The 26,440-nt window shown below is 39.3% G+C and overlaps 1 protein-coding gene across 5 annotated transcripts; it reads right to left on the reverse strand.

The window, feature by feature from the left end:
* Positions 1 to 6,050: 6,050 nt before the first annotated feature.
* Positions 6,051 to 20,424, reverse strand: LOC115059868 (1-phosphatidylinositol 4,5-bisphosphate phosphodiesterase delta-3-A-like). 5 transcript variants are annotated; one of them, XM_029527594.1, is made up of 16 exons: positions 20,150 to 20,424; positions 17,387 to 17,442; positions 17,196 to 17,307; positions 13,598 to 13,826; positions 13,305 to 13,434; positions 12,906 to 13,131; positions 11,704 to 11,905; positions 10,677 to 10,821; positions 10,391 to 10,543; positions 9,330 to 9,464; positions 9,051 to 9,204; positions 8,842 to 8,958; positions 8,531 to 8,709; positions 8,153 to 8,288; positions 7,894 to 8,043; positions 6,051 to 7,786 (listed from the first exon to the last, which is right to left on the reverse strand). In XM_029527594.1, the coding sequence occupies exons 1-16, from the start codon at positions 20,238 to 20,240 to the stop codon at positions 7,662 to 7,664; spliced, it is 2,340 nt and encodes a 779-aa protein (XP_029383454.1). In that variant the 5' UTR covers positions 20,241 to 20,424; the 3' UTR covers positions 6,051 to 7,661. The 5 variants fall into 5 exon arrangements, 4 of the variants coding, with proteins under 4 accessions (XP_029383454.1, XP_029383457.1, XP_029383456.1 ...); XM_029527597.1 differs by lacking the exon at positions 17,387 to 17,442 and having other exon boundaries at positions 17,201 to 17,307; XM_029527596.1 differs by lacking the exon at positions 17,387 to 17,442.
* Positions 20,425 to 26,440: the final 6,016 nt, after the last annotated feature.

Genomic DNA, 26,440 nt, shown 5'->3' on the forward strand with positions numbered 1-26,440 from the left:
CAAAACCAAGTTTACAATGGCAGCTTCCTGCACCCCAGTGAACATTTGGCCCCTTCCCCCACATTGGTTTTGTCTCTGTCCTTTAGAAACAAAAAAACAAATATATGGGGCTTGGACAATGCAACCTAAAGATATTTTCCCCACAGTAGAGTAAATTGTACAGGGAACTTGTACAGTTAGTGTATGACATCAGCCATTCATGAAGTAAGTAGGTGTCACCCAACTCATACACTGACACATGGAGTCTACTAAATAGTGTGACAGAAATTTTGGGTACATACCTGTTCTCCAGTCTAAATGTTCGGATGACAGAGGCGACAGTGAAATGGCTCAAGTTGGACTGCACTTTCTGTCCAGCCTCTTGCATTGCCAGCCAGTGGTTGATGACATGATCAACTAAGGTTGCTCTGATTTCATTTGAAAGTTGTTGTCTTCTTTGGCCATGAACTCCTCTACCAGCTCTACCCCTATCTCTCACTCCCCCTCTCATTCTCACCTCCCTCTTCCTCTTCTGCTTCCTCTCTCTGCAATGTCTTCCATTGTTGTTGTAAAAGAAAAAGGGTGCTAACCTGTGGTGTTTTTATAGTGCTTACTTCCTGAGAGGAGGTTTTGCTCTCTGTGTATCAGTTTAAATAATTGTGCTATACATTTAGTGTGTTAGCAGTTGGAAAAAACTAATTTATTTTATTCAGTTTTCTTCTTTTCCTTTACAGTACTTTTAACCTGTACTGGTGGTACAGTATTTTTATTTTTCTATTTTCTGGGCTTGCAGTTTTGGGACATGTTTTGTTGTGATTGTCTATGTTGACTGATTTTGGTTATATGAAGAGGAATAAATCATATTTTCAATACTGTGCAGCATCAATCTTGTGTTGTGTTTGGTGAATTTACCAAGTTGTATATTTGCACTTTATCAGTGTACTTCACTGACAGTAATGTAATCACTGAGATGTAGAATTGCTAAAAGAGTTTTAAGTTAAACACAGCAGTGTGTAACTGGTTCAAACAGAACTAAGCCTTATGAAATGTGTGTTTCATATGGTAATGTAATATGGTTTTTATAAATGTGTATATAGGTTTTACAAGAGTGTTTCATTTTGCACAAGATCTGAGGTGTTCTGCATATTGTGTGTGGTTGTGCTAATTGTGTGTAGTATTTTGGAGCCCTGTTTTCAAAATTGTGCTTAAGCAATCGTAAAAAAACTGGAATAGCCTACCCAGATACCGTTGGAAGAAAAAATTATGATTGTCTGTTTCTCGTTCTATTATATTAACCCATTGTTTCCCAAGAAATATGAGTCGAAGTTTATAACAATGATCAAGAAATTATTACAAGTACTGACTGAATAGAAATCATTGAACATTTTAATTAAATAAATATATTTATAAATGTATATATCATTAGTACAAAAGTTATTTCAATATTTTTTGTTAGGCCTTCACTGAAAGGCCTAACTTCTGGCTTTAAGAGAAAAAAAGAGTTGGGTAATAAAAAAAAAAAGTCTCCAATCAAGAGCTGGCAACCATCATTAATTTTGCTTAAGCATCCCAACATCATTACTGATCCTCCCCCAAATTTCAAAGTTGTTGCAAGACACTGTGGCTTTTAGGGCTCTCCAAATTTCTGTCTAACCATATGATGACCAAGTGTTGGGGAAAACTGAAAATCGGACTCATCAGAGGCGATGACTTACTCCAGTCCTCTATGGTCCAATCCTTCAATGGTCCTTTGGAAACCTCAGCCTGACTCTTCCATGCTTCTCAATGTAGGGCTTTTTTTTAGCTTTACACAACTTAGTCTAGCCCCTAAGCGCATGTTTTGAACTGCTCTTGTCGCGCATTTCATCCCCACTGCCATTCTTTTTGCCGGTCACTTGATGCCATCCAATGGTCACCGAGTGACAATTGTATGAGGTGAAGGTCATCCCGGTCACAGGAGAGTAGTTTTCGCCCTCTGCTGGTCTGTAGCTTTGTTGTCCCCAATGTCAGCTGCTTGGCCTCATTCTTATGAACAGTTATCTTAGAAATTTAAAGGATGGAAGCAACCTGACACTCACTGTAGCTCTCCGTCAGTACAGCCAGAATTGAACCCCTCTTTTATTAATTCAAAACTTTTTTTCAACTCTTTTGGCATAGTTTGTAGTTATTTTTTTATTTGAATTACTACTGGCACTTTTTTTGCCATACAGTTGCCACCAGCTGGCACCAGCTGGCTGGGGATTGGCTGTGGAGACAGTGCAATGCAGAGAGGCTGATGTCTGTAACCGTTCCTCATCCTCTTAGCGGTAAAGCTTGTTTATGTGTAGGATGGGTTGCCATTTGCTTTGTTCATCGGTTTTCTCCATTGTTTGTTAGTTAGAGGGGTTAATCTTTGTTGTTTGGTCCTTTGTGTTTTCCTTATTGGTCAGTTTCCTCCTCCTCCATTAGATGTTTGTTTGTTTGTTTGTTTCTTGTTTTAACCTAGGTCCACCCTGAAGCCTACCTTATGTTGATTATCACTTTTGTATTGTATAAATAACTTTTTATTTCCTTATTTTTGAACTTGTATCCTGGTGGCTGTTTTTTTTTTTTTTTTTTTTACTTATTTTATATTTGACGCATATACATACATACAAAGTCAACACACACACACAAAGGAGATGTATATTATATAGAATTTAAGTCCTTTCTTCCTTCCTCCCTCCCTTTCTTGTTGACTGTGTTTCTGTAAATATCCATCACTACTCAATTATACATCGTGCCTCCGCTAGTCAGTCCTCATCTTTGATCCATTAGTCCTGGGCAATACTCGGTGTTAATTAGTACTTTTCAAATGCAAAAAACTACAATACAAAGTATCTGCGTCAAGCAAGAAATACAATAATACAGAATACAAGTCCCTTACAGGTGAGATTAACAACAATACAGAGAAGGAGGGACATTCACTCCTGTAATAAAAGTTAAAAAAAAGAAAATAGTGTTGGAGGTTACTGGAGTCCTGGCATTGCCTGTACTAGTAATGACCATCTTCTATCAAACAAGTCTGATTTCAACTATATTCTTGCTGTGAATTTTTCCATGATGAGCACACTGTCTCTCCATCGTGTTATGTTTGGAGGCTGTGGTTTCAACCAGGAAGCTGTTATTGTCTTTTTTGCTATCAGTAGCAGGATGTTCTGTAAGTATTTAGAGTTGTTATCTGTGATACTGTCAGGCATCATACCCAAAATATAAATTGCTGGTCACAAACGTAAATTAATACCCATAATCTGTTTGATCTCCTTTTGAATATTTTTCCAGAAATACTGTAATTTTGGGCAATCCCAGAATATATCGGTGGAGTCACCCACTGTCTCACACTCCCTCCAGCATAAATTAGTTGTGTTGCTGTATTTCAATGTAATGAACATAGTGTAAAAGTAACGTATTTTCACTTTCCAATCAAATTCCCTCCAAGTTGGGCTGTTATTACTGTTATACTGTTATTTTAGTGACCCTCTTTAAATGTTTCCTCCCACTCTTCTTCTGATATTATGATATTCGCTTCTGGCTCCCACTTTTCTTTGATATCCAAGTGGCTGGTGGCTGTTTGAATCTTGGGGAAGATGCAGTTTCTTGATGTTAGGTGCCAGCAGGGTGTAACAGGGTTAGTTTTCCAGTCTTTTACTAATCAAGTTTATGAATTCTTAAGTGGGTTGTCACTGGTTGCCTTTATGGCAAGGTCAATAAAGAGTTTGCTCTTGATCTTTGTAAAGGGCCTTCATGCAATTCTGTTATGATTTGCTGCTATATAAAAATTCTGGATTCTTGATATTTTGATGGGTTGAACTAAATGAGGTTAAAATGTGATTTAACTGACTGATCATCAGGAACAGACATGGTGGAGGTTTCAGACATTAAATTATAGTGGGCATCTGAAGTACTCATAGATTTCTGTAGAATGATTTTAAAGTTCAGAGGGACAGAACAGTGCTCCATCACTGTTATCTTGGCGCTGCTGGACTCTGACAACTTCTGGCTAATCCAAAAATGTGCAAAGATGAGCTGAGACATTCAGCTGTTCATGGGGGGAATATGTTGCTCTTTGAGTGAGAGAAGTTTTTGCAAAGTTTTGAAAGTTGTACATCAAAGAAGATATGAAGCACTACTGTGGTATTCGTGGTATTCATATTTAATGATAAAGGAAATTTACCAACGTCATATCATCCATGTATGCCCTAATTGGTGTAAGGCACATCCCATCCTGCCACCTCTCTCCACCTACAACCCACCTAGAAGCTCTAATAATTATCTGCATTGCTATTGTGAATGCTAATGGAGAAATCTTACACCCTGCTATAATACCTATTTCTAGCCTCTGCCAACCTGTTGTAAAGTTGTAAAGTTTCCTGTACTTAAGCATAGTCTGATATCCTGGAGATATCTTCTTACTAAATTGACAACTGCTCCAGGCACTCTAAAATAATCAAACACCTCCCAAATAAGGCTATGTGGCACTGACCCAAACGCATTTGTTAAGTCCAAGAATATCACATGCAAATCTCTTTTCTCACTCTTGGCTGCCTGAATTTGGTGTCCAAATCATGCTAGTGTGCTCTAAACACCCTGCAAAACCTGGTATTCTGTACTTCTGTACTGAAGTATCTATTAAGCTATTCCTTTCTAAATAACTAGCTAGTCTCTGTGCAACTACACTAAAGAAAACCTTCCCCTCTACATTCAGGAGAGAGATCTGTTTCTTCCAAACTATTCTTAATTGCCTCCACAAAAACTTTAGGATATCAGGTGCGCTTTTATAGACCCTGTCGGGGACTCCATTTGGCCTTGGGGCCGAAGAAGCCTTCACACGCCTGACTACCTCCTCTGCCTCCTTCCACCTAGGTGGTCTAACATCCATTTCTTGATCTATCGCCCCTAATGGTGGCATGTCAGGTGGAAGTCCTACTACTCTATTCTGCTCAGAATCTGAATATGTATTTCTCAGGTACTCTTCTATTTCTATCTTTGTTGCTTTAAGCTGCCCTCCCTTTTCCTGGTTAAACAATCCTTTAACAAACTTGAATGGGTCCCTGTAAAATGCTGTTCTTACATATTCTTTCTTTTTTCTCTTTTTCCCAACATGTTCGGCCCTTCTGAGTACAGCTAGCCTGCTTCTCAGATCCTCTTACCACACATTAATTCCCTCTTACTCTTCCTCTGTAGCTCTTTTCCATTGCTTTCTTAATTGTCTTATTTCTTTAACTAATTTCTCCATTTCTCTTTGCCAGCTAGACTTAGTTACCTGTACTCTTTCAACCCTCTTTCTATCTTGCACCCCGAATCTTTCGTCACCATAGGAGTAAACAATGTCTCCCATTTTCTCTAATCTATCACTTGCGTCTCCTCCTAGTCTATTCAGAATTATTGACAAGTCCCTGTTGACTGTCTCCCATTCCTTGCTACTATTTGCCCTCGGCCATTTCACTCTAGCTTTCTGCTCCATATTTCTCTCTGGCTGGCCTGTTCACCTCAATATCAGTTGCATCCCTTCTTATAACCTCCTCCTCCACCTCTGTGGCTGTGTTGTTGATATCCTGTGGAAAACTGTGGTTTTCTACCTGTCGCTGGATTTCATCCGACTTATTCAATTGACTTCTTAAAAAGTTATGATCGATGCGGCCACACTGCCCTCCTTTCCCACACATCTCATTCTTCCCTGATTCACTCTAAGGCCTCTAACTGATGTTACTTTCTGCCAACCACAAGGAAAAACCTGGAGCATCTTTCCCTCTAATCTACCATTTTTATTCTCTCCAGCCACACTCGCTATGCCCTTCAAACTATTCTGCCCACTTCTAGTCCTAGAGAATAGGTCTGTGCCCCATCCTTCACTGAGTCACATATCCAACTCGTAGTCTTATCCGTTCCAGTGTCTGTTAACATGTAGTCTGCCTGTGAGTCATCTTCCACCCCTGCTCTCGCTGACCCTTGGGGTATCTTCCTTATATGACTTACCATATTCAGTAAAACATTGTAGCTATGATTATTAAAGCATGATTTATTGTATTTATATATTTCTATTTGTTATACATATTAGCTGGATAAATAAATATCAGGTGGTACATCACAAATATATATATATATATATGCAATGCAATATATATATATATATATGTATTCTGTATGTACACATCAGGTTTTACCCCAATTTAAAAAATGATTTCTGTTAAAATGGCAGGACAATTGATAATTCATGTGTCAAAAATGCTTCATATTATAAAAAAGATATTCTGAAGCAATTTGATTAGCTGGTGTGCGCTTTTGAGACACCTGCAGTCTAATACTGATATTGTCTTATCCTTCCAATCCTGAATGAAAATGTCCTTTCAGTCACAAGATTCTCTTTAAGTTAAACTTTGTACTTAATACTTCTCGGCATGAATAAATTAAATAAACACTAACAAACTTAATCTTTTCCTCTCTTCATTAAATCCACAAAAATGTTACTTTCAACATTACAACCTACACTGTAACCTAAAAAGGACATGTCTGTCGAAGTCACAAAGGAGCATCAGTCAGGTTAACTCAGAAAATAGCTGAACACAACAATGGCAAATAAAATTATAACCAAGACACCTTAGAGCGTATATATATACCTTAAGACGATGCTCCAACATAAGTGATTCATAAAACACAAATAAAAAGCTCATAAAAACATAAGAGCCTGTTGACCATCAAATACAGCACACTAAGCTACATTAAAAAATCTTATATGGTTGTTGACATATTTTTCATCTAATATCAAATTTAAACTGAAAGGACTGGTAGGACCTGAACACTATTGCAATTTGAAAAGACAGGTTCACTTTTTCCCATAATAGATGTATAGGTTTTTGCACTGACATTGAATAATTGAAAAGTCCAGGCAAAGCTTAAATGAAACATTAATTTGTTCATTCATCTTCCACTGCCTTTCTGTTTCAGGAGCACGGGGGGTTGCTGGAGCCAGTTCCAGCTCACATTGGGTGAGGGGCAGGGTACACCCTGGACAAGTCACCAGTCTATTGCAGGGCCTACATAGACACAGACAAAGACACACAACCACTCACATACTTATGGGAAATTTAGAGCCACCAGTTAACCTAAACCTGCATGTCTTTGGATGGTAGAAGGAAACCAGAATACTCGGAGGAAACCCAAGCAAGCATGAGGAGACCATGCAAACTCAGAAAAGCCCCAGGATCAGGAACTAAACCCTTAAACTTCTTGTTGTGGGGCAACAGTGCTAACCACTAACATCACTTTCATATACAATACAAAAGACCATACAGGAGAAGGGCCCTCTTTGAATTGATTAGAGGGATCAGTCTAGTCAAGTTCATAAAGACGGCCGGGATGCAAAAACTGAGATAACAGCATATGCAGGGAAATGACAGGGTCCAGAGGCCTTGTCTCTGTTCATGCGTCGATATGAGAGTCAGGTCACCAGGACCTGCACTGGCGCTGAGCAAAACAAAAGGTAGAAGACACCTGGGGTATCGGGAAAGAAATACACCACACACACACATTACCATGGCTGAAGTTCAAGATAAGGATGAAGTCAAATCTGAGAAGCTCTTTTATTGCTAAGGTCAAGCCAATCATGCATGTTCTTCATGTTAACAGTGAATGATAAGGGAGGGGTGCCTTGGCCAAAGGCTCGCTCATTGACTTGGATTGTGATTTGCTGCTGATTTACTCTGGCAATGGGTGATGGTGATGTGGATGAAGAGAGAAGAAGGTGAAAGGCTGGAGCCATCATTTTTAAGGAGTCGAACATGGCGATAACCTGAAAATGTAAGAGGAAAAAATTCAAGAGAGCAAATAATTATTCACTGTCTTAGCAATCTCAAGCAAATCTCTGTGACAGCCAAACCCAACGATCCAAAGACATACCTGTGCGCAGACTGCTGAAAGGTAGGGTGTATTGCCCTAGAAAGTCATTGGGTGAGGTATAATCATGGTCTTCCACCATAAAGCGAACAAGAGCCAAGTCAGGGACGTGGACAGTAAAGTTAAATGTACAGTCCCACCGTGGGTTAAAGCCTGAAACACAAAAAACGGTCTTGTACAATTGTGCATGAAATCATGTCCAAAGAGTATATGATTCCTATCAGTTTGTGTTGTTTGCACCTTAATGCTACAAGATATTTACCATTGTTATCCACATGAGGAGTTTTCTTCTTGTTGTTGTCAATGGGTGCACCATGTATTTCCACCCACACCTGAGGGTCCACAATGGAACTGGATTTGTCCCATTCTGGTTTAGGGAGCTGTTGAGCAGAAATTACCTGGAAAGGTGAGAAAGGGAATTCTTATTTTCATTGGACTGTTAAAATAGTAACATCCTGGAAGTGTTTGACTCAACATCATTCATCCAACTGCATATTCTCATGCAAGTTTATGTTAAAGTTATAGTGGAGGTCTGATGAGTGTAAGTGATTATCTTTCAAATGCAAACTGACAGTGGAGGTAGACACATGAAGCTCAGAATACTTTTTACTCATTTAATACAAGTATTGTGCTGTCTTACACGAACAGTAAGCAGTATAGGTCTGTGGCCAGGACCTCCACCAACATTCTCTGGGTTGAAGGTGGTGCCAAGTTGGCACATGAAGAGAGGCTTCAGGATGTAGCCACACTGTCCATTCTGCAGGAACCTGCCATGGTTTAGGTCCATTTGCTCCCCAGGTGTCTGGAAGTTCAAAGCAACTGGAGGAAACAACATAGTCTTGAAACACTGCAATGGGTGATTTGGGTGTTGTGTCATATCAGATTTGTTTCTAAGTGACAACTCTTGTTTGGTTCGGGTCCCTTTAAAATTGAGCAACAGTATGTTCTCACCTATTTGACAGCCTCCGTTCCACATTTCCTGAGGGTTATAATTGGATGACTGGAGGCGCTGTCCTGAGGGGTAGATCCTGGTGAGCTGGCGACTGTTGTGACGCACAAGGTTCATCCCTGAAAGGTAAATCCAGATAATCCAATATTATGCTTTAAAAAATCCTTTCCACATGAGTAAGTGTAAGTGTAGTTACAGACTTGTATCATACCTGATTCCTTAATATGCCTGAGAGCTTCACTTTCAGAGAGAGAGGACATTTCTGTTGTTGGCGATTTGGCAGCTTGTTCAAAGCTTTTGAAAGGAACACTGCGGGTGTACACGACCAGTTCTGACAGCTCTGGACTCAATTTAGACACATCTGGCTGAAAATACACACACAGTCACTTATTCCCAGGGTGAAATCAAGAGCAAGGTCATCAATGCCTATACCTCCTAGGTGAAAGCTACTACTGCTGGGACGAAGATACACTGGTGGTATTAAACCCACCCTCTTGTCCTCTTTTACTGAGCGGGGGTGGCCATTTTTCTGACTGGTCTCTTCATCTGAAGAACTGAAATCTGAAGAGCACTCCCCCATCAAATATTCCTTCTTCCCCTTCACCAGGATTTTCCCTTTAAGGTCCTACAACAAACATACGCATAACACATGATCAAATGCAATCATTATCAAAAATATTGACAGCCTTACACTTCCGTAAGGTAATGTACTCATTCTCCCAGAAAATAATTGCAATTACACATTTTTTGGTATTCACATGTTAATTTCTTTTGTTTGCATTGACGTTACAGAAAAAGGCTAACGAAAAAAAGACAATTTTATTTCTTGTTCCACACAAAACTCACACAAACACACAGAATAGACTGGCCAAAATTACTGGCACCCTTAACTTAATATTTAGTAGCACATTCTTTAAAATTGATGAACTGAAACTAATTGCTCCCTTAATCCAACAATTACTTTCTCTAATCCCTCTGTAGGTGTTCTGTAGGATTCAGGTCTAGACTCAGTCCTATCCGTTTCAGGACTCTCCAGCGCTGTATGTTTAACAATTTGTGATTGATTTTTAATGTATGCTTTGGGTCATTGTCCTGCTGGAAGACCCTAACCTCAGTAGAACATCTGGAATGGTACATGAACTGGAGGGAATCTAATGATGAGGGAGACAGATTTTAACTAGCTGTTCAAAGACCTTCATTACTATGGAGGTCAGGGCAATGGGATTGTAATCAATTAGGTAGATTACAATGTCTACCTTTGTCAAAGTTTTGAAGCATTTGGGGACAATGAATTTGCTAAGACAGTTGTTGAAAATGTCTGTTAGCACCTCCGCTAACTCATCAGACCATTCCTTGAGCGCACATCCTGGGATGGTAGCAGCACCAGTTGCTTTACGCAGATGGACCTTGAAGAGCGTCTTCCGCGCGTCCATAGATTTGCTGATTAGGAATGTATGTTCAGATGGTGTTCAAGAGCAACAACATTACAGACATCTTTGAGGGTTACTGTAAATTGAACTTTTGTTTAGTCATGGAGCAGTGTCTACTTACCTCTGGGGAGGGCAGGCTGTGAGAATCAAGACTGTTGAGGGGCTTAGTTAGCAGCTTGTCTCCTAGGATCGATCTGAGCTGTTGAGCAATGACTGTCTGCTGTTCCACTGAGCAGTGGTTCTCCATGGAGAGGATGAGAGGGTAAGGAGATGCCTGGGAGAGAAAGATTAAAATATACATCACTAGGTCTATGGATTATCTTTTACCCTTTTATCAAATCTGGCTCTATATATCAATCCAAGCAATTTATTAAAACAAGTAATTTTTATAATTTTAGGGTACTCACTTTAAAAGCATATTTATTGATAGTCTCAATGACTTTGACAAAGGGTACTTTGGAGGTGAGAGTGTGTCCGTGGTAGATGACTGGCTCCCCATTGTCTCCATCCCAACAGTCCAGCTCTACACAGCGACAGCCATGATTCAGAGCCCTGAGAAAAACACCATCAAGAATCTCTCAAACAATGCAGAGTCTCAGGTTGCAATTCCAGAGGTCACAGAGGTATCTGTGGCTTTATTCTCTTTCTTTGTTGATTGCACTTTCTTATCAAAATTACTTTTGAGTTGTAGGTAGGCTCTTTATCTTACACTTAGGTGTAAGTAGACGCTAGAAGAGCTCATTTGCCCTGGTTATTTTATATTATTAGTAGTTTGATGTGATCCTTCCCTTAGGAATACTAGAAGCCTACCATACATCTGTAGGTTGCATATCCTGTGTGATGTGGGTCTTGCAGCCTGTGTATGAAATGCTGTCTTCAATTATGTATTCATTTATTGTCTGCTGGCTTTAAACCAAATTGATAATAAAGTTTACTTAACCATTACCCTTTAACCTTTCACGTGTATCAATAAAAAACAAAATCATGTGGCAATCTCAGGTTGTTGTTATGGGAATCTAAGTAAGAGTGTCCCATAATGTATCAAGCAATTGTGGTGACAATACGATGTGCATTACTTCTATTTTAAATAGATGAATAGGTGATATACTAATCTACTGCACTTGTCAGTAATGCCGTAAATGATGATGAGTCCACTGAATGATGTGAATATCAAAAGTCAAGCAAAAATAAATGCATATTTTCACAATGTGCATTTTTCTGCAGCATTTGAAAGCAACTGAAACATTTGTAGAGCCACTAAGATCTCTTTATTCCTATAAAATGGACCTTAGCAATGGAGAGAAATCCTGAAAAAAATAGGTACTATCTTAGCTACTTATTAGGCTTTTGGCCAAACTACATACCATAGCACAGAAGACTTGTGCATTCTAATGGTTATGTGTACAATAATGATTGTGTCACAGTCACTTTTACCGAATGTATGGCTCTGTGCTGCTCTCCCCAGTCAGCTGGTCCTTGGTGAGGTAGGTGTTGTGGGAGGAGGAGATGAAGTAGTGAGACAGCGGGTGTGTCATGTCTTGGTAAACTCTTGCATGACTCGGGTTAAAGACACAGTTCTCCTTTGACAGCATATACATGGTGAAGCCATTTGGGGTCATGAACTGGTTCTTCTGGGCTGTGAAAGGCAAAGAGCACAGACACAAGTGGAACACAAGACTGGTGTTATTAGCCATAGGGTAGTTTCTACAGTACAGCTGGGTCAGCAATTATTCGGGTTGGTCTTTCTGTCAAGGAGCATAAATTGGTCAGAGACAAACTGTTCTTATAATAGAAACAACCAAATATTTACTTGGAATTTTTACTAGATATATTGATATACAGTATTCCAAGTCATTTTTGCTTCCGCTTAGAAATAACCCTGTGGCCACATAGCTCTATAATGAAAATGAAACTGTTTTCAGTTATATTAATATAATGCATGTGTTATTAGATGTCAGTATCTAAAAGAAATATATTCTAAGAATTTCTTCAATTGTTGTACTGCATGTATTGGCAGTAGTGTGTAATTTTTGATCTACTTATTAATGCCAACCAATGTTCTGAGATCTTCAAATCACCTACTGCACATTATTAAACTATTCCCACCAGAGGGTTGACAAGTAAACTAAAATGTGTCCCCAGTGATCACTGGATCTCCCCTCCCTGTTCCATATGTAAATAAAAATATATACATTGTTGTCCTCAGCCAATCCGACGATAAGTAATCCAATGTGTTTGTGTGTGTGAGAGAGAGAGAGAGAGAAAAAGCCAGAGAGGCAATCCATAGGTAGTGAGATCGTCCCAGTTTATTATGAAGAGGTGGGACTAATTAGATTATGGCAGGAGACCCCAGTCTGCACTCCTTCATTTGTGTTCACACTGCTTCAACAATGCTTACTCAGACCAACTCAGCAGTTAACACCAGGTCTGAATTGGGATCTCTCAATTTGTTTATTAATCTATCAAGAAGACAAATAACATTCAGCTGGACTTTCTTTTTTCTGACAGTTGGTTTTTGACTTGTAACTGACATGTTTACTGCACTTTATCACAAAGTTGGACTGTATCTTATTCATTGTATCAGAGCTGTTTTGATAAACATAATCTTAGCGATATAGTGCTATATGACACTGTACCCCACTCATTTAGTTCATATGTGAGAATGAGGCTTTGGGCATGGGTAAGCGAAGCATCTTCCCCTTGGTCTTCAAGGAAATCCCTAAGGTCCACAGTAGAAAGTACACAGCCGTTTGCAGAGTAGTGGATAAATACAGCATCTAGCTCTGGTCGCCGTAACAATTCCCGGCAGAAAGCCTCAATCTCGCCATGCTCCAGCCGACCATCAGCTAACCGGTCACATTTCTATTGGAGAGATATGATTAGACACAGATTATCACTTCCATTTTCTAAATGATACCAAAAACAATGATGACTTCTTCATAGTCTGTCATTAATCAGACAAAATGGATACTATGTGGAAGTAAACAGGATTAAAACCATATATACAGCATGTGTTTAAAAATGCATCCAAGCACCTGGAAAAGGCTGAGAGCATATTGGTCACTCAGGTCAATATTGATCAACCGTAGCAGGGTCTGGACTTCTTCATAGCTCATCTTATCATCATGATTCTGGTCAGCCCGACTCAAATAAGCATGAATCCAGGTGACACACAAACATAGTCAAGGAAACAGGATATCATTAAATGAAAGAATGTACAGTTTTACAGTTTGATGAACGTGAAATATTGAAGGGCACAATTATGATTTAGAATTTGTATTTGTATTTGGATTCTGGATTTAGGCTATTTGAAGAGCAATTGGGATATTGGTCAAGCTTCTCCTTCTGAGTCATATTTTCCATCCTCTCCTGCAGAGTTCGAATTCCACGGGCCCAATGTTGAGCCTCTTCTTTGCTTTGACAGAGGAGGTCGAGGCTTTTCCGTGGCCCTTTGAAGACTACTGTAAAACACTGGCCTTCAGGAACTGAGCCAACCAATTTTCGCAGTGTCTCTGACTGACAGCCCTCCTGAATGCATTCCACCTCCATGATGGAGACTGAATAAACCAAGAAAAGAGACCAAGAGAAAATGAAGTGAATAGAAGAAATACCAAATATAAGTAAAGAACAATACAAATTAAAACAATGTTTAGACCCCCATAACTGACATTTTTACCTGTCTGGAACAGTTTTTGCCCTATTTTAAAGACGTTTGAATTGATTAGACATATATTCAACTGCAGTCTCTCTACGTTTAATCAGATTTCACTGGGAGGGAAAGGGAGGGATATGTTAAGTCGCTAACAACTTCATAAAGACTATTGTGATTTGTGTTATATAAATAAATTTGAATTGATAAATTAGACAAAGTCCATCTTAGCAACCTAATTTTTGACAGAGGTTCTCCCTGCTTAATTGGCTTTTTAACAGATACAGACACATCTTTAAAATTCCATTTCCTTCAAATGTTTTTGAAAAAAATGATACCTCATCAGCTGAACTCTTTGATAAATTCTGATTTCTATTTAACTATAGCCCCTTTGTGTTTTTTAAGACTGAATTTTAGGCTCTGTCATATATTTTACAACTATTCCAAGCTGATGATAAAAAGCAATCCCTGAGCAGCTAGTACAGAGGTGTATAGAGTAAGATTCTTGCAATAACACATCAGAGTTTGATGTATTATATGTCCTACATACCAGAAGGAGGCTCTTCTGGTACCTATAAACCTGACTGGAAACCATAGCCAGACTATAGTTAATGCATATGTCCTTTGTCTCTCACATAATTAAGTCAGTAGGACAGCTATCTTTCACCTGCGAAAGATTAGGAAAATCAGAAAAACTAGTCCATGCATTCATAACTTCTAGACTGGACTATTCATTACTAGAATTACTAGAAAAAGAGATCACATTTCTCCTGTGTTAGCTTCTCTTCATTGGCTTCAGAATAAAATTTTAAATCCTTCTGTTAACTTGTCTGCGCATATTCTCATTCATCCAGGTCATAGTCATGTCCGGCCAACAATCGAATCAAATGCAACTGAACTTAGGTTTGTCAAAGACATTTCACCTCCTTATCCCAGGGGCTTCATCGGTTTGGAACGCATTGGTCTGACTAGTCCTCACTAGTCTGACAAACAGTGACGTTGGAACCAGGTATTTAACCTCTGTGGGAGTGTTCACACAGCTCCTGGTGACAATAGGCCTTTAGTGAAGTTTCACTGACCATAGAGAGAGGCCTCATGTGAGGCCTCCGTTGTTAGGAGTCTTGTGAGCCGACTGGTGAATGACAGTCGTGGTCGTTGTAGTCACATGAGGTCAGTTTCAGGCAGCCATTGTTGGAGGCTGAGTTGTTAATTCTTCTGGGTAAAGTTGACAGGGCAGCATTATAGATGGGAGATACATGGTGTGGTTCCTAGAGTCTCCAAGAGTAAATCTGGAGGCAGATCTTTCAGCTATCAGGCTGCTCTTCTATGGAACCAACTTCCAGTATCAGTCCAGGTGGTGGACTGATTTAGCAATTTTCAAGACCAGGCTTAAAATGTTCCTCTATGACAGAGCTTATTGTTAAAAAGTTAAAGATCGTTTACTCTTTAGCTATGCTGCTATAGGCTTAGACTGCTGGGAGAAGCACTGAGCACTTCTCTCCCTGTCCTCATCCCACAGTTAGTGAATCATCGCTACCCTATGTTCCCGTAACACCCCCTGCTCCCATATTTCGATGAGCTTCATACATTATCATATGTTCCTGTTTGCATCTGTATTGAATATCCCCTCCTGCTGCTCTTATTCTCTCCCTACTCTACTTGTGGTGAATATAGAGAATATATAATAGAGAATATGAGAGATACAGAATATAGAGATACACAGATGATTCAGTTAAAATAAGAACGGCCACAGCAGTATTTAACTGCAGTTTATTAGAGTGAGGTAATAAATTCATAAATTTGATAAAAAAAAATAGAACCTCATAAATTCTCTAATGGAGAGAATGTATAATAATCCAAGATGCAGGGCACATAGTTAGAGAAACACAGATAAAACATACATTCACACACCAACCTGCACACACAGACACACACTGTGGCATAAATCCTGTGGCAGCTAAAGGCCTTGTCCTGGAGCTGGATGAGCAACATATTGGTTGGATCATATGGTAATTATATAGAACCAAACCACAGGCTCCAGGGCCGAGTCACAGCACCATATAATATCCCATAATCTAATCGTTTAAAGAGAGCAGGATCTGCTGCTGTGTTGGCCTTGAAATACATGAGCTCTATAATCACAGGACTGTCTGACTCAAGTAGCATTTAAAGTTAACAAAAATAGATAAAGGGTTTACAGTTTCACATCACACACCCAGTCAGAAACACTTTTATGGGTAAGGACTGGCCTCCTTGTGACTAATCACCATCCTGAGATGATTCTTAACCACTGGGTGGGGCCCTTCAAAGAATATTTTCAGTGGATTTCTGGAATTTAATCTGTTGTCTTTCATGTGGAGTAGAGCTCTTCATTCATATTCTTGGGTTCCTGACAACAAAGAACTAAGACTGAAACTCAGGGTTCAAATTATTTGCTGGTGAATCCTTTCTAGTATAGTGCAGTTGGATAGCCCAAGTACTTTGGTTTGTGTAAATAGGTCAAAACCTACATCTCCTAAGAGGTTAGCATGTTACATGCATTATTCAAAGCTCAATGCACACTGTAATCATGTGTATAGACAACTGGAAAATATAGTTTAGTTCATGTTAAGAGGTGTTTAGCGTGAGTTGTTATAAGTGTTGAGACTGATCGCATATGGTCTCAGTCTCTGCAGCTAAAAATTCACGATTATTTAAAAAGTTGTCAACATGCAGAAGGCTTTCCTTTCTTTTCTTTTCTATTTGGATGTTTTAAGCCTGTTAAATAGATGGAGTGGTGACTTTTCATTCTATTTGAGATATGATGGTAGACGGTAAATCCAGCAAAAATTTGACTGCTACTTCTGTGCTGTCTGCTGTCTTTGCATTAGTCAAAAAGGATTGGCTTCAGCCCAACCATAAGGTCAGTAAAACACAACAAAAAAATGGCCTTTCTTCGTCTCCCCAAGGATAAACAACCAGACCTTCACAACTGTATAGTCTTAGCAAATCAGACATGTCAACAATTATTAAACTAGAAACAAGGAACCAAACCCTAAAAAAGTAGAAGCAAAGCTGTGTGATTCCAATAGAAGGTGCATAGCACAGAAATCCTCAGCAATCAATGCAGTCACAGTTAATTAGTTCTCAAACTATTGCACCAGTGACCAAATATAAAATTCAGTTTAATTGTGAATCCTTTCTTCAAATTGCTTCACAGATTTAACATTGTACTCCTGCATCATTACACTCATGACAGACACAAAATACCAGATTTAGAGCCAACATAAGCACTTACAGTACCGTTGTTCTTTAGTGCGACTGAACGTTTTGTGGGATTGACACCAGACAGTAACACCGTCTTCCAGCAGCTTCAGGGTACGTTGCTTTTGCCAGCGAGGTGATCGGACCTTCACACATAAGACATTAACTTTCAGTTGTTGTGTTGCTGCTACTAAACACTGGCCAACAGTTTATTGCTACTGATACCTTCATCATAATGGAGCCCTGTAACATCTGCTTCACATCTTTGTCATCCTGAACTCCTTAAAAGAAAATAAGTAATAAGAAAGTCAGACCTTATGAAACCTTAGTGTGAACACAATGGCATTAATTCCTATTCATTCTCTTTTCCCCTTTGCATGGGACAGCAGTCCTAGTATAAAGGTTGTTACTCTTTTGGGGTATGATTACGCTACTATGCTTATAAATTACTATATGTAAGATAGTGCTATATAGTAGTAGTGAAGGAGAGACAAAGATAGGAAGTAGAGGGCAGGGGGGCTTGACTAAAGGACTTGACCACAAGTCCTTTGCTTGAACAAGAGTTAGGCCTGAACCTTGCAATGATATGAGCTCTACCAGGTGAGCCACCAGGCCTTATCTTCTGTCATAGTAGATTTGGCAGCCCATGCATTTTCTACTTCTTAATATTTAAATGAAATTATTGGGATCTGACAATATACCTTTGCCGGAGGACAGGGGTTTCTTTGCATTTTCGAACCAATTGCGCATTATAATTTGCCATTAACTCTGTATGTCCTACTTCACAAACAAGAGCCAAATAACTAATCCAAATCCTCCATGACAGTGAACCTAAATCCAAACTGGCTTAAAAAAAAAAAAAAAACACACATTGGGAAAAGCTCTTGGTTTTCTTATTAGTATGCACCACCTGTTATGTAAAACAGGTGGTGCATCCTCTACCCCAAATGTCTTTTTTGTTACAATTTTTACTTCCCATGGGGTCAGCATTGTCATGATTATTGGCATTTGATGAAACACACAGACTTCCATGTCTGTGTTAAGTTGAACTTGGCATCCCCCCCCAAAAAAAAATATTTTGTAAATACAAAGCATGGGGGTCTTGCTATGGCAAACAATGCAAACAGTTATTATCTACTACAGGCTTAAAATAGACATGGGCTGATACTGGAGCAGAAGCAATATCTCGTTTAAAACATCATTGTGTTGCCTTGATTACCAGCTATTTCTATGAATAGAATTTCCCAGTTTTGGTTAGGCTTTTGGGAGCATTTAAGACAGTAAATTGGACTCAACTGAAATTTTACCTACTGAAATAGTAAGCCTTGATAGTAGTTTAATTCATACCCTTTAGTGGTTGCCATTGTAGAATTCACATCAGAATCTAGCATTCTAAAATTATGTTTGAATGAATTCAGCTGCAGTTTAAGCTTCCTATATGCACCCCATTGTCTCATACTCCACATACAGATGATGACCAGTCTGTATATATTGGTTCATGTGCAGTCATCCATGCAGTGGCTGACTAAGACTGGAACAGCATAGGGTACATTACATGACTACTATATGATCATATACATCATGCTTTAATCATTTAATGTAGCAGTCATGAATGATGCAGCTTCAAGGCTGATGTGTAGCCAACGGCACCTCTCGTCTTACTGCCTGCATCCACTTCTCTCGTCTTAAAGCCAATTTTTTTCTGTTTGGCATCTTACAAAAACCACCCTACCACACAGCAGCTTTTGGGCATTTGTTTGTGTTTGCTGGCACATGGATTATGGATTATGACGCATTACGCTGTCTCTATGGCACAACGCGCTGACGTCATGCACGCAAAGAAGGTGAAGGAGGAGCCAGAACTGTTTTTGGTTTTGGTAGCGGGAAGGTGGAGGTAAGACGTGAAACGACGAAAACGAAGATAAATATAAATGTTGATTGTCTATAAAAGGAAACAAATTGTTCATTAATAAGTGAAATGACTTATTTTCTCATGTACATTTATAATTGCTCTTTAACTAAACGACCATGTTTTACCCGATTACTGGAGTAATCGATGGCATTTTCAGTAGAATACATGATTACTAAAATATTCGATAGCAGCAGCCCTAATTCATCCATTCATCTCCTACTGCTTATCCGTTTTCAGGTCGCAGGGGGTGCTGGAGCCAATCCCAGCTCACATTGTGTGAGGGCGGGGTACAACCTGAGGCAACTGCGGTAACCACTATGCCATCGTACTGCCCGCAATATGAACATCAAGAGAAAAAAATAGGAAAAAGTTTAGTTCAAATGATTTCTGGCAAATGCCACTTTTCAGCGTAAATTAACCAGAGGTTTCTGACAATTCCTAATAGCTGAATATAATAACATTACTATTACTGACCTTAAAATTCTCGGATAATTTTGAAAAGAGTAACGCTTTCTGTGTGGAGAGGAAAATGTAAATGCCGTAGATCTGGAAATACTGTACATATTACATATAGTTAAATTGAGAGAAAATCAGCTGTGACCTGGTCCCAACTGAACAGCTTGCTTAAAATGTCCCACTGTCTATTACTTCTTCTTACAGCAGAACCTAGAATTATCCTGTCCTAAATAGCTGGAGAAGGTTTTCCGCAGCAGCAGTTGTTTGTTGTTGTTTTCTCCCATGCAGGACATCGGATTTTAAAACGAGTCTGGGCAAATGGTGTGGTCAACCCTGAAGAGCTGTCCTGAACTCTGACATAAGAAAATCGAGCTGTGTATCTGTGATTCTGAGCTACGCATGGGATGCATGAGATGTATGTTATCATTGGTAGGTACAAATTTGTAATAATAAATCATCATGCATGTGTTATAATCTATAACATTTCAAACAGAGGGAAATTTGTTTATCTTAGGAGTGAAGATCTTTCCTCTAAAATCTAAATGTCCCATGCTCCGTTAAACATTTCCTGTATATATATTGAGTATTGGTTGGGTGGTTGCGGTGACACAAAAACTCACCGAGATTCCTCAGGGGATTGATAGCCTTTATCTTGGGCGTCCCGGCTCCGTTGTTCACCGACGAGGTGGCCTTCTCTTTGCTGCCCAACATAGCGTAATGACGCCGTGTTACCAGATTTCTGCCCCGCTCTCTTCCTTTGCCCTCTCTGTCCCGGATCCCCTGTCTCTTCTACTGAGGGTGGCCGCTGCAGGACGCGTGAGTGCGGTTCTTCTGAGTTAGACTGATTCTCATGCTTTTATCCTGGAGGTGGATAACGGCGCCGGGCCAAACCTTAGCCCTGCTGACGTCACTGAGATTGGATTTCTCAGAGCGATATGAATATATGAGCGTCAATACGTCACAGACTTCCTGAGTTGACTTTCAACATAAAAGTCGCTGGATGTTACTTCAAACACAAAAGGGACATCCAGTTTTTCATTAAAGCATACTTTTTTAAAAATATATTTTTATCTGACTTAAATTCGTAAAGATGTTATGAATGCCTATTATGAAATCTTATTTCGAATGTAATCTCTCATCTTGATAAGATTTGTCCTGCGTTTTTTTTTAGCAAAATGTATTTGCCCCAGAATGATTTTATGCCGAACGACCTCTTTCAGAGTAATGTACGATAAATAAATAAATTATTAAATAAAGGGTGCAGCTGCTCAAATTGATAGTTAAATCGAATGTTAGCCTGCAGTAAGCAATCATTTATTAATTCATCTACTTATTTATATTTTCTGTTATTCTTTACCTGAAAATTCGAGAAAGGGTGTGACGCAAAATAAAAATTACTAAATAAACTTAATAACTCAGGAAGAGCATGCTGAACTCCGTGTCCACGGTAAAATATAGTCTACATTTACCAAAAACAAACAAAAAAATCCTCAAATGTGTCATGTTTTTGAAAACGTAAACTTACTTGTTAAGTGCTAAACACCTCATAATCAGGCTTCAAAATAAAGTATTTCAGTTGAAGCATTTAAATTTTCCTTTGTAGACAATAGGCTTTTGTTGTGAATATGAACTCAGCCTTTCCTGGATTTGTCTCTCATCTTTGCGTCTTTCAACAGACGCATTTTAAATGGATTACAGGCCGAGGAAGGAAGCTCATGTGCCGACTGTCAAACAGCCTCGTCACGCGAACTCCTTATTTGAATGAAATTACAGTTTATACCAGACGCGGGCAACGACTGTTCCTTACCATTAGATGAAATGGATGTGACGGACTTTAGCAAGCTCTTCATTCACCAGAGCTAATGAAAGTCCTTTGGACTTACACGAAGAACTTAAAATTCGTAGCATTATAAATTATACATGGCAGTAGGGCCAGTTCAACATAAAACACAACTTTATGCTATATATAAGTAGCGGGTCCCTATTCCACCTCTCCATCAGTTTGGAGGTCCTCGGCCTTGTGGTCTACCTTGTGGAAAAAATACTGCTCCTGGCTGCTCTTCTTGTCCAGCAGACGGTTTTCCTACCGCTGCTGCGCCTGTTTTTTTTTTTTTTTTTTAATGATAGCTTGGCAGCTTTGAAATAAAGTCCTGCATTTGGTCTCTCATTCTCTCAAAGAGAAGGACAGAGGGAGAGAAAGAGGGATGCTCAGTGTAACCTCCAACAGTGTGAGTCTGCACAACAGAAAGAAAAACAACGTTTAAACCTTAAAATGATAACTGTGGCAGCATAGTCGTTAGCGCTGCTGCCCCACAACAAGAAGGTCGTGCGTTCAGTTCTAGGTTCTGGTGCCTTTCGGTGAGGAGTTTGCATGTGTGGCGATACGAGGGCTGATACAGGGTTATGGTACTGATTTTAAACTTACGAAGTTTCGTCAGAAAACCGACAACGCCACCCTGGGAATTACGCCTAGGGAAATCAAAAATAAATATAAATGTAATAAAGAGGTACACAGGGGTGAGGAAATCCAATCTAAAAAAACAGAAAAAAGAGGAACACCCCACTCGTACGTAACACACACACACAGCAAAGGGTGAAGTGTACAGAAAACCAAAATCCAGGATCACAACACACACAAGGGAACCACCACCCGGGACACGACCACCACCGTTGACTCTCAGCAACTACAAAGGAAAGTACACGCATACACGCGTAATCAATACGACATACGCTAATACAAATCTCTTGTTAAAATATACAATATCAGTTGTCCAAAGCAAAACCAAACAATATTAAGAGCCTCGGGCAGAAACTCAACGAAACAAGAATCATTAAATCATTAGCTGGTTAACAACTTAGCAAACAAAAACAAAAAAGGTATCTGACCAGAGTTACCAACTTAACAAATGGACGTGATCATTCAATTGAAAAAAAAAAAAACAAAAAAAAAAACAAAAAACTAAAGGATAAACGACCAACAAATTCACACAGCCAGTTAGTGACTAGGGTTTAGGGTTAGGGTTAAGGACAACACTTTATCCTCGTGCTTGCGTGGGTTTTCTGTGTACTCCGGTTTCGAATATGACAGATGAAGATGCATTAATTAATTTTTAACTGTAGATTTTGTCATAAAGGAATATTTTCAGCCTGATCATGATGGAATCCGCCTCCCGGTCGGATACTGGGAGTTGGTTCTGACTAACTTGACACTAAAATATGCATGAATGAGATATTAGTGAGTAGTTAAATTTTGCTTATAACTTTTCATTAGTTCTAGCACTTAACACAATTAAAACAAGCTAATTTCAATCAATTAAAAGTGAATAGAAAAAAAAGGTCAATATTACTTCTGCATACAGTTTTACCTGCGCATGAGCAGATACATCCCACAAATTTCTCCTAGTAACTGGATTATCATTTTTTTTTTGTCTTTTTTGTTGTTGTTGTTCATCTGTGCATGTGCAGTAAATCAAATCAAATCAAATCAAATCAGATTTATTTGTATAGCGCCAAATCATAACAAAGTTACATCAAGGCACTTAACATATAGAGCAGGTCTAGACCAAACTCTTTATAAATTTATTTAAAGAGACCCAACAGATCCCCCGATGAGCAAGCACTTGGTGACAGTGGAGGGAGAGAGAGAGAGAGAGACAGAGACAGAGAGAGAGAGAAGCTCAGTCCTTCCCCCAGCAGCCTCGGCCTACAGCAGCATAGCTAAAGAGTAGAGGACTTTAACTTTTTAACTATAAGCTCTGTCATACAGGAAAGTTTTAAGCCTGGTCTTGAAAATTACTAAAGAGTCCGCCCCCCGGACCGATGCTGGAAGTTGGTTCCATAGAAGAGGAGCCTGATAACTGAACGATCTGCCTCCAGATTTACTCTTGGAGACTCTAGGAACCACAAGTAAACCTCCATCTAGAGAGCGGAGTGGCCTACTAGAACAAAAAGGAACTATGAGCTCTCTGAGATATGATGGAGCTTGGCCATTAAGTAAGCAGTAAGCAAAAAATATGCAAAATGTCTTTTGTATTTTAACCTAAGGCTTTAACCAACTTTTTTTTATTTTATTTTTTGTGGTAGAAAAAGTTTAAACTACTGTTCATGTTTTTTTATTTACTTGCACACTAGCTTATACCAATTGTTAATGTTAATTTAGAAGCCATGCATTGGGTTTGAGTGATGGTAATTTTGTTGTCTGGTTGCCACAGTGATTTGGGGCATTGGGGTCATGTGGAGATAGTTGGAGGTTAAAAAAGACACTGATTTACCTGCACTCAATTTGGAGGAGAGGTGCAAACCAGGGTAGCCATAATTTTGTTGACTGCTCTCTAATTGTTTGATGCATATCTCAATACTGTGTACACTCCATCAGATATGCACATGTAATCAGAAGAACACTGGAGCAGTGTGTGTCATGCACCAGCCAGTCCTTTGGCGTCATCTTGGTACAGCTCTTTGTTTTCTCTTCCCCAAGTTTACCTTCCCCTTTCAGATGGACACCCTGCACACCAGTCCACCATCAGCAATCATGAGCCTCAGTATATATTTGCTAGCTTCTCACCCACTCATCGCCAGATTGTTGCTCCACCAAGTTTGGCTCCTCCTCCATCTCCCTCAGCTTTTGCCAATCCTAGTACATCACCTTTTGCTGCACTGGAGTACCTACATCCTGGACCAGCTATTCCCTGCCTCTTTTCCTTGCCTACCCCCCCAACCCACCTTCCATGCCAGGCTCTACTCTGCTCTCTGGAGCCCCCTTAAAACCTTCAACTGGACACCACTAAACACCACCTCAACCTTCCCCTTTCTCTGTGTCTGCTTTTGGGTCCAAATGGTCATTTAACATGATGCCGTGTGTCACGTCAATACTCATCTGGACGTTTCTCTATATCAACCAGCAGTGCATCATACAAATAGACATGACCGTCTCTTTAGCTCTAACCGACTGTAAAAGGACTTGGAAGTCACTACAGTGAATGTGGTTGTTGTGTGCACTGTATAATGTCATTGCTGATATATAATTTATCATAAATAGTGTAAGGGGAAAATTATTTAACCCTTCTAAAACAAAGATTCTTATTGCCCACCTGGAGTTTTTGCTTATTCTAACCGTAAACGAGGCAGAAAGTGTCCTATGAGTGAGTGTTTTTTTTTTTTTTTTTCCAGAACACTTAGACCTTTTGTTATCTTACAGTTTACCATATGTCGAAAGACATATGCATTCACAGTCAACAATGAAGGAACAGATTTGGTTGTTTCTGGCAACAGTGGAATGACTGTAATGGCCCTATACTGGCTGTGAAGCACAACTTCTCAGCTTTCAGAAACCACTGGCATATATCTGATAAAGCAAACATTCATGAATTTAAAGTAAGTGTGGTGGCCATCGGCATAGTTGATTTAGAAGGGTTAACTCAAAATAGGAACTCTGACCAAAATTTAAAGACAAAAATTCATCAATGTCTATTAATATGGTGGAGGCTCAGAATAAATTTGAGGCTCTCTTGGTTCCCTTTATCGTACAATAACAATAACAAACAAATTCGCCAAAAATTTTACCAAGGTTATGAATGTTTTAAACAGTCTAGAAATGGTGTCAAATAATTTATTACTCTATATAAAGGTAAACAAATAACTGTAATGACTACTTGATTTCAAGGATACATTAATAGTAACTCTACTACTTATGTTTCCTTCCACCTCCTCTCTGCTGCCACAAAAAAGGGACAACCTGTTGAGCTGGCTCCAAAACACACTTCATCAGGAAATACATAGCGTTAGGGTTACATAACAAAGTAAAGCCCGTCTCTACTTTCTTTCCAACACACTTTTTCCTTCCAAAAACATGTAAATAAAAAAACAAAAACAAAACAATGCCAGGTCCTCCTTGCTTTTTAATCTGGTATTATACTCCGTCATTCATTGATTCATTCATTTTTTACCACTTATCCATTTCAGATAGGCCTCCAGTCCATTGGAGGGCCAACATACAGAGACAGACAAAAATGAACAACCATTCACCCTCACACTCATACCTACAGGCAAACTTTAGTACCCAGAGGAAACCGACACAAGCACAGGGAGAACATACAAACTCCACACATTTCTTGCTGTGAGGCAACAGCAAGAATGTCCAGTGGCTGTCCCTGATGGCTGTAATCAGCAATAAATTTACACCTCTGAAAATAAGAAGAGAAAAACTATGCCTTGCTTACTGGGTCAAGCTTAAATGTAGCGTGGTAGAAAATCCTGCAATTAAAGTTATGCAGAGCTGCTGGGAATATGCTACGTTTCAGAGGAGACAATTTGGGTGGTGCATAGATAAAAGCACTAATTCATATGGTCATATGAATAAGGAGTAATTGTTTTAGGTACCTCATAATATATTCAGATGGGTCTAAGAATAAAAAATGGGTGTGTAGGAATTGGTGTGTACATACCAGAATTTGAAATTCATATATTCAAAAGTCTCTCTGATCAGCTGTAAGTACATAAGGTGGAAATGGTGGCAGTCATTATTAGCCTTTAGTGGGCAGAGGAGGTCAGACCAGATATTATGGTTAGGTGCACAGACTGAGTAGCTATCTTGGAAAACCTACAGTCATTAAGCACCAACAGAGAGGATTTATTAATGGATATTCAGCAAAGTTTGTTCAGACTCCACAGGGGGGTAGTTGATATAGAATTTTGTTGGGTGCCAGGACATGAAAGGTTAAAGGGAACTAGGTTGCTGATAAACTAGCGAAAGGGCCATCAGGAAAGAACACACAAGTCCAAATCCCTTTTGGGATAGATGAAAGGAAAGATATAATTAAGAAGAAAGGAATGGAAATATGGCAGAAAAGATGGGAAGGAGATCAGAACAGAAGAGGCGGTACAAAATTCAGAAATCAGTGTTAAAAACGAAC

Source organism: Echeneis naucrates, chromosome 19 (assembly GCF_900963305.1).
Source record: "Echeneis naucrates chromosome 19, fEcheNa1.1, whole genome shotgun sequence".
Classification (NCBI taxonomy): domain Eukaryota; kingdom Metazoa; phylum Chordata; class Actinopteri; order Carangiformes; family Echeneidae; genus Echeneis; species Echeneis naucrates.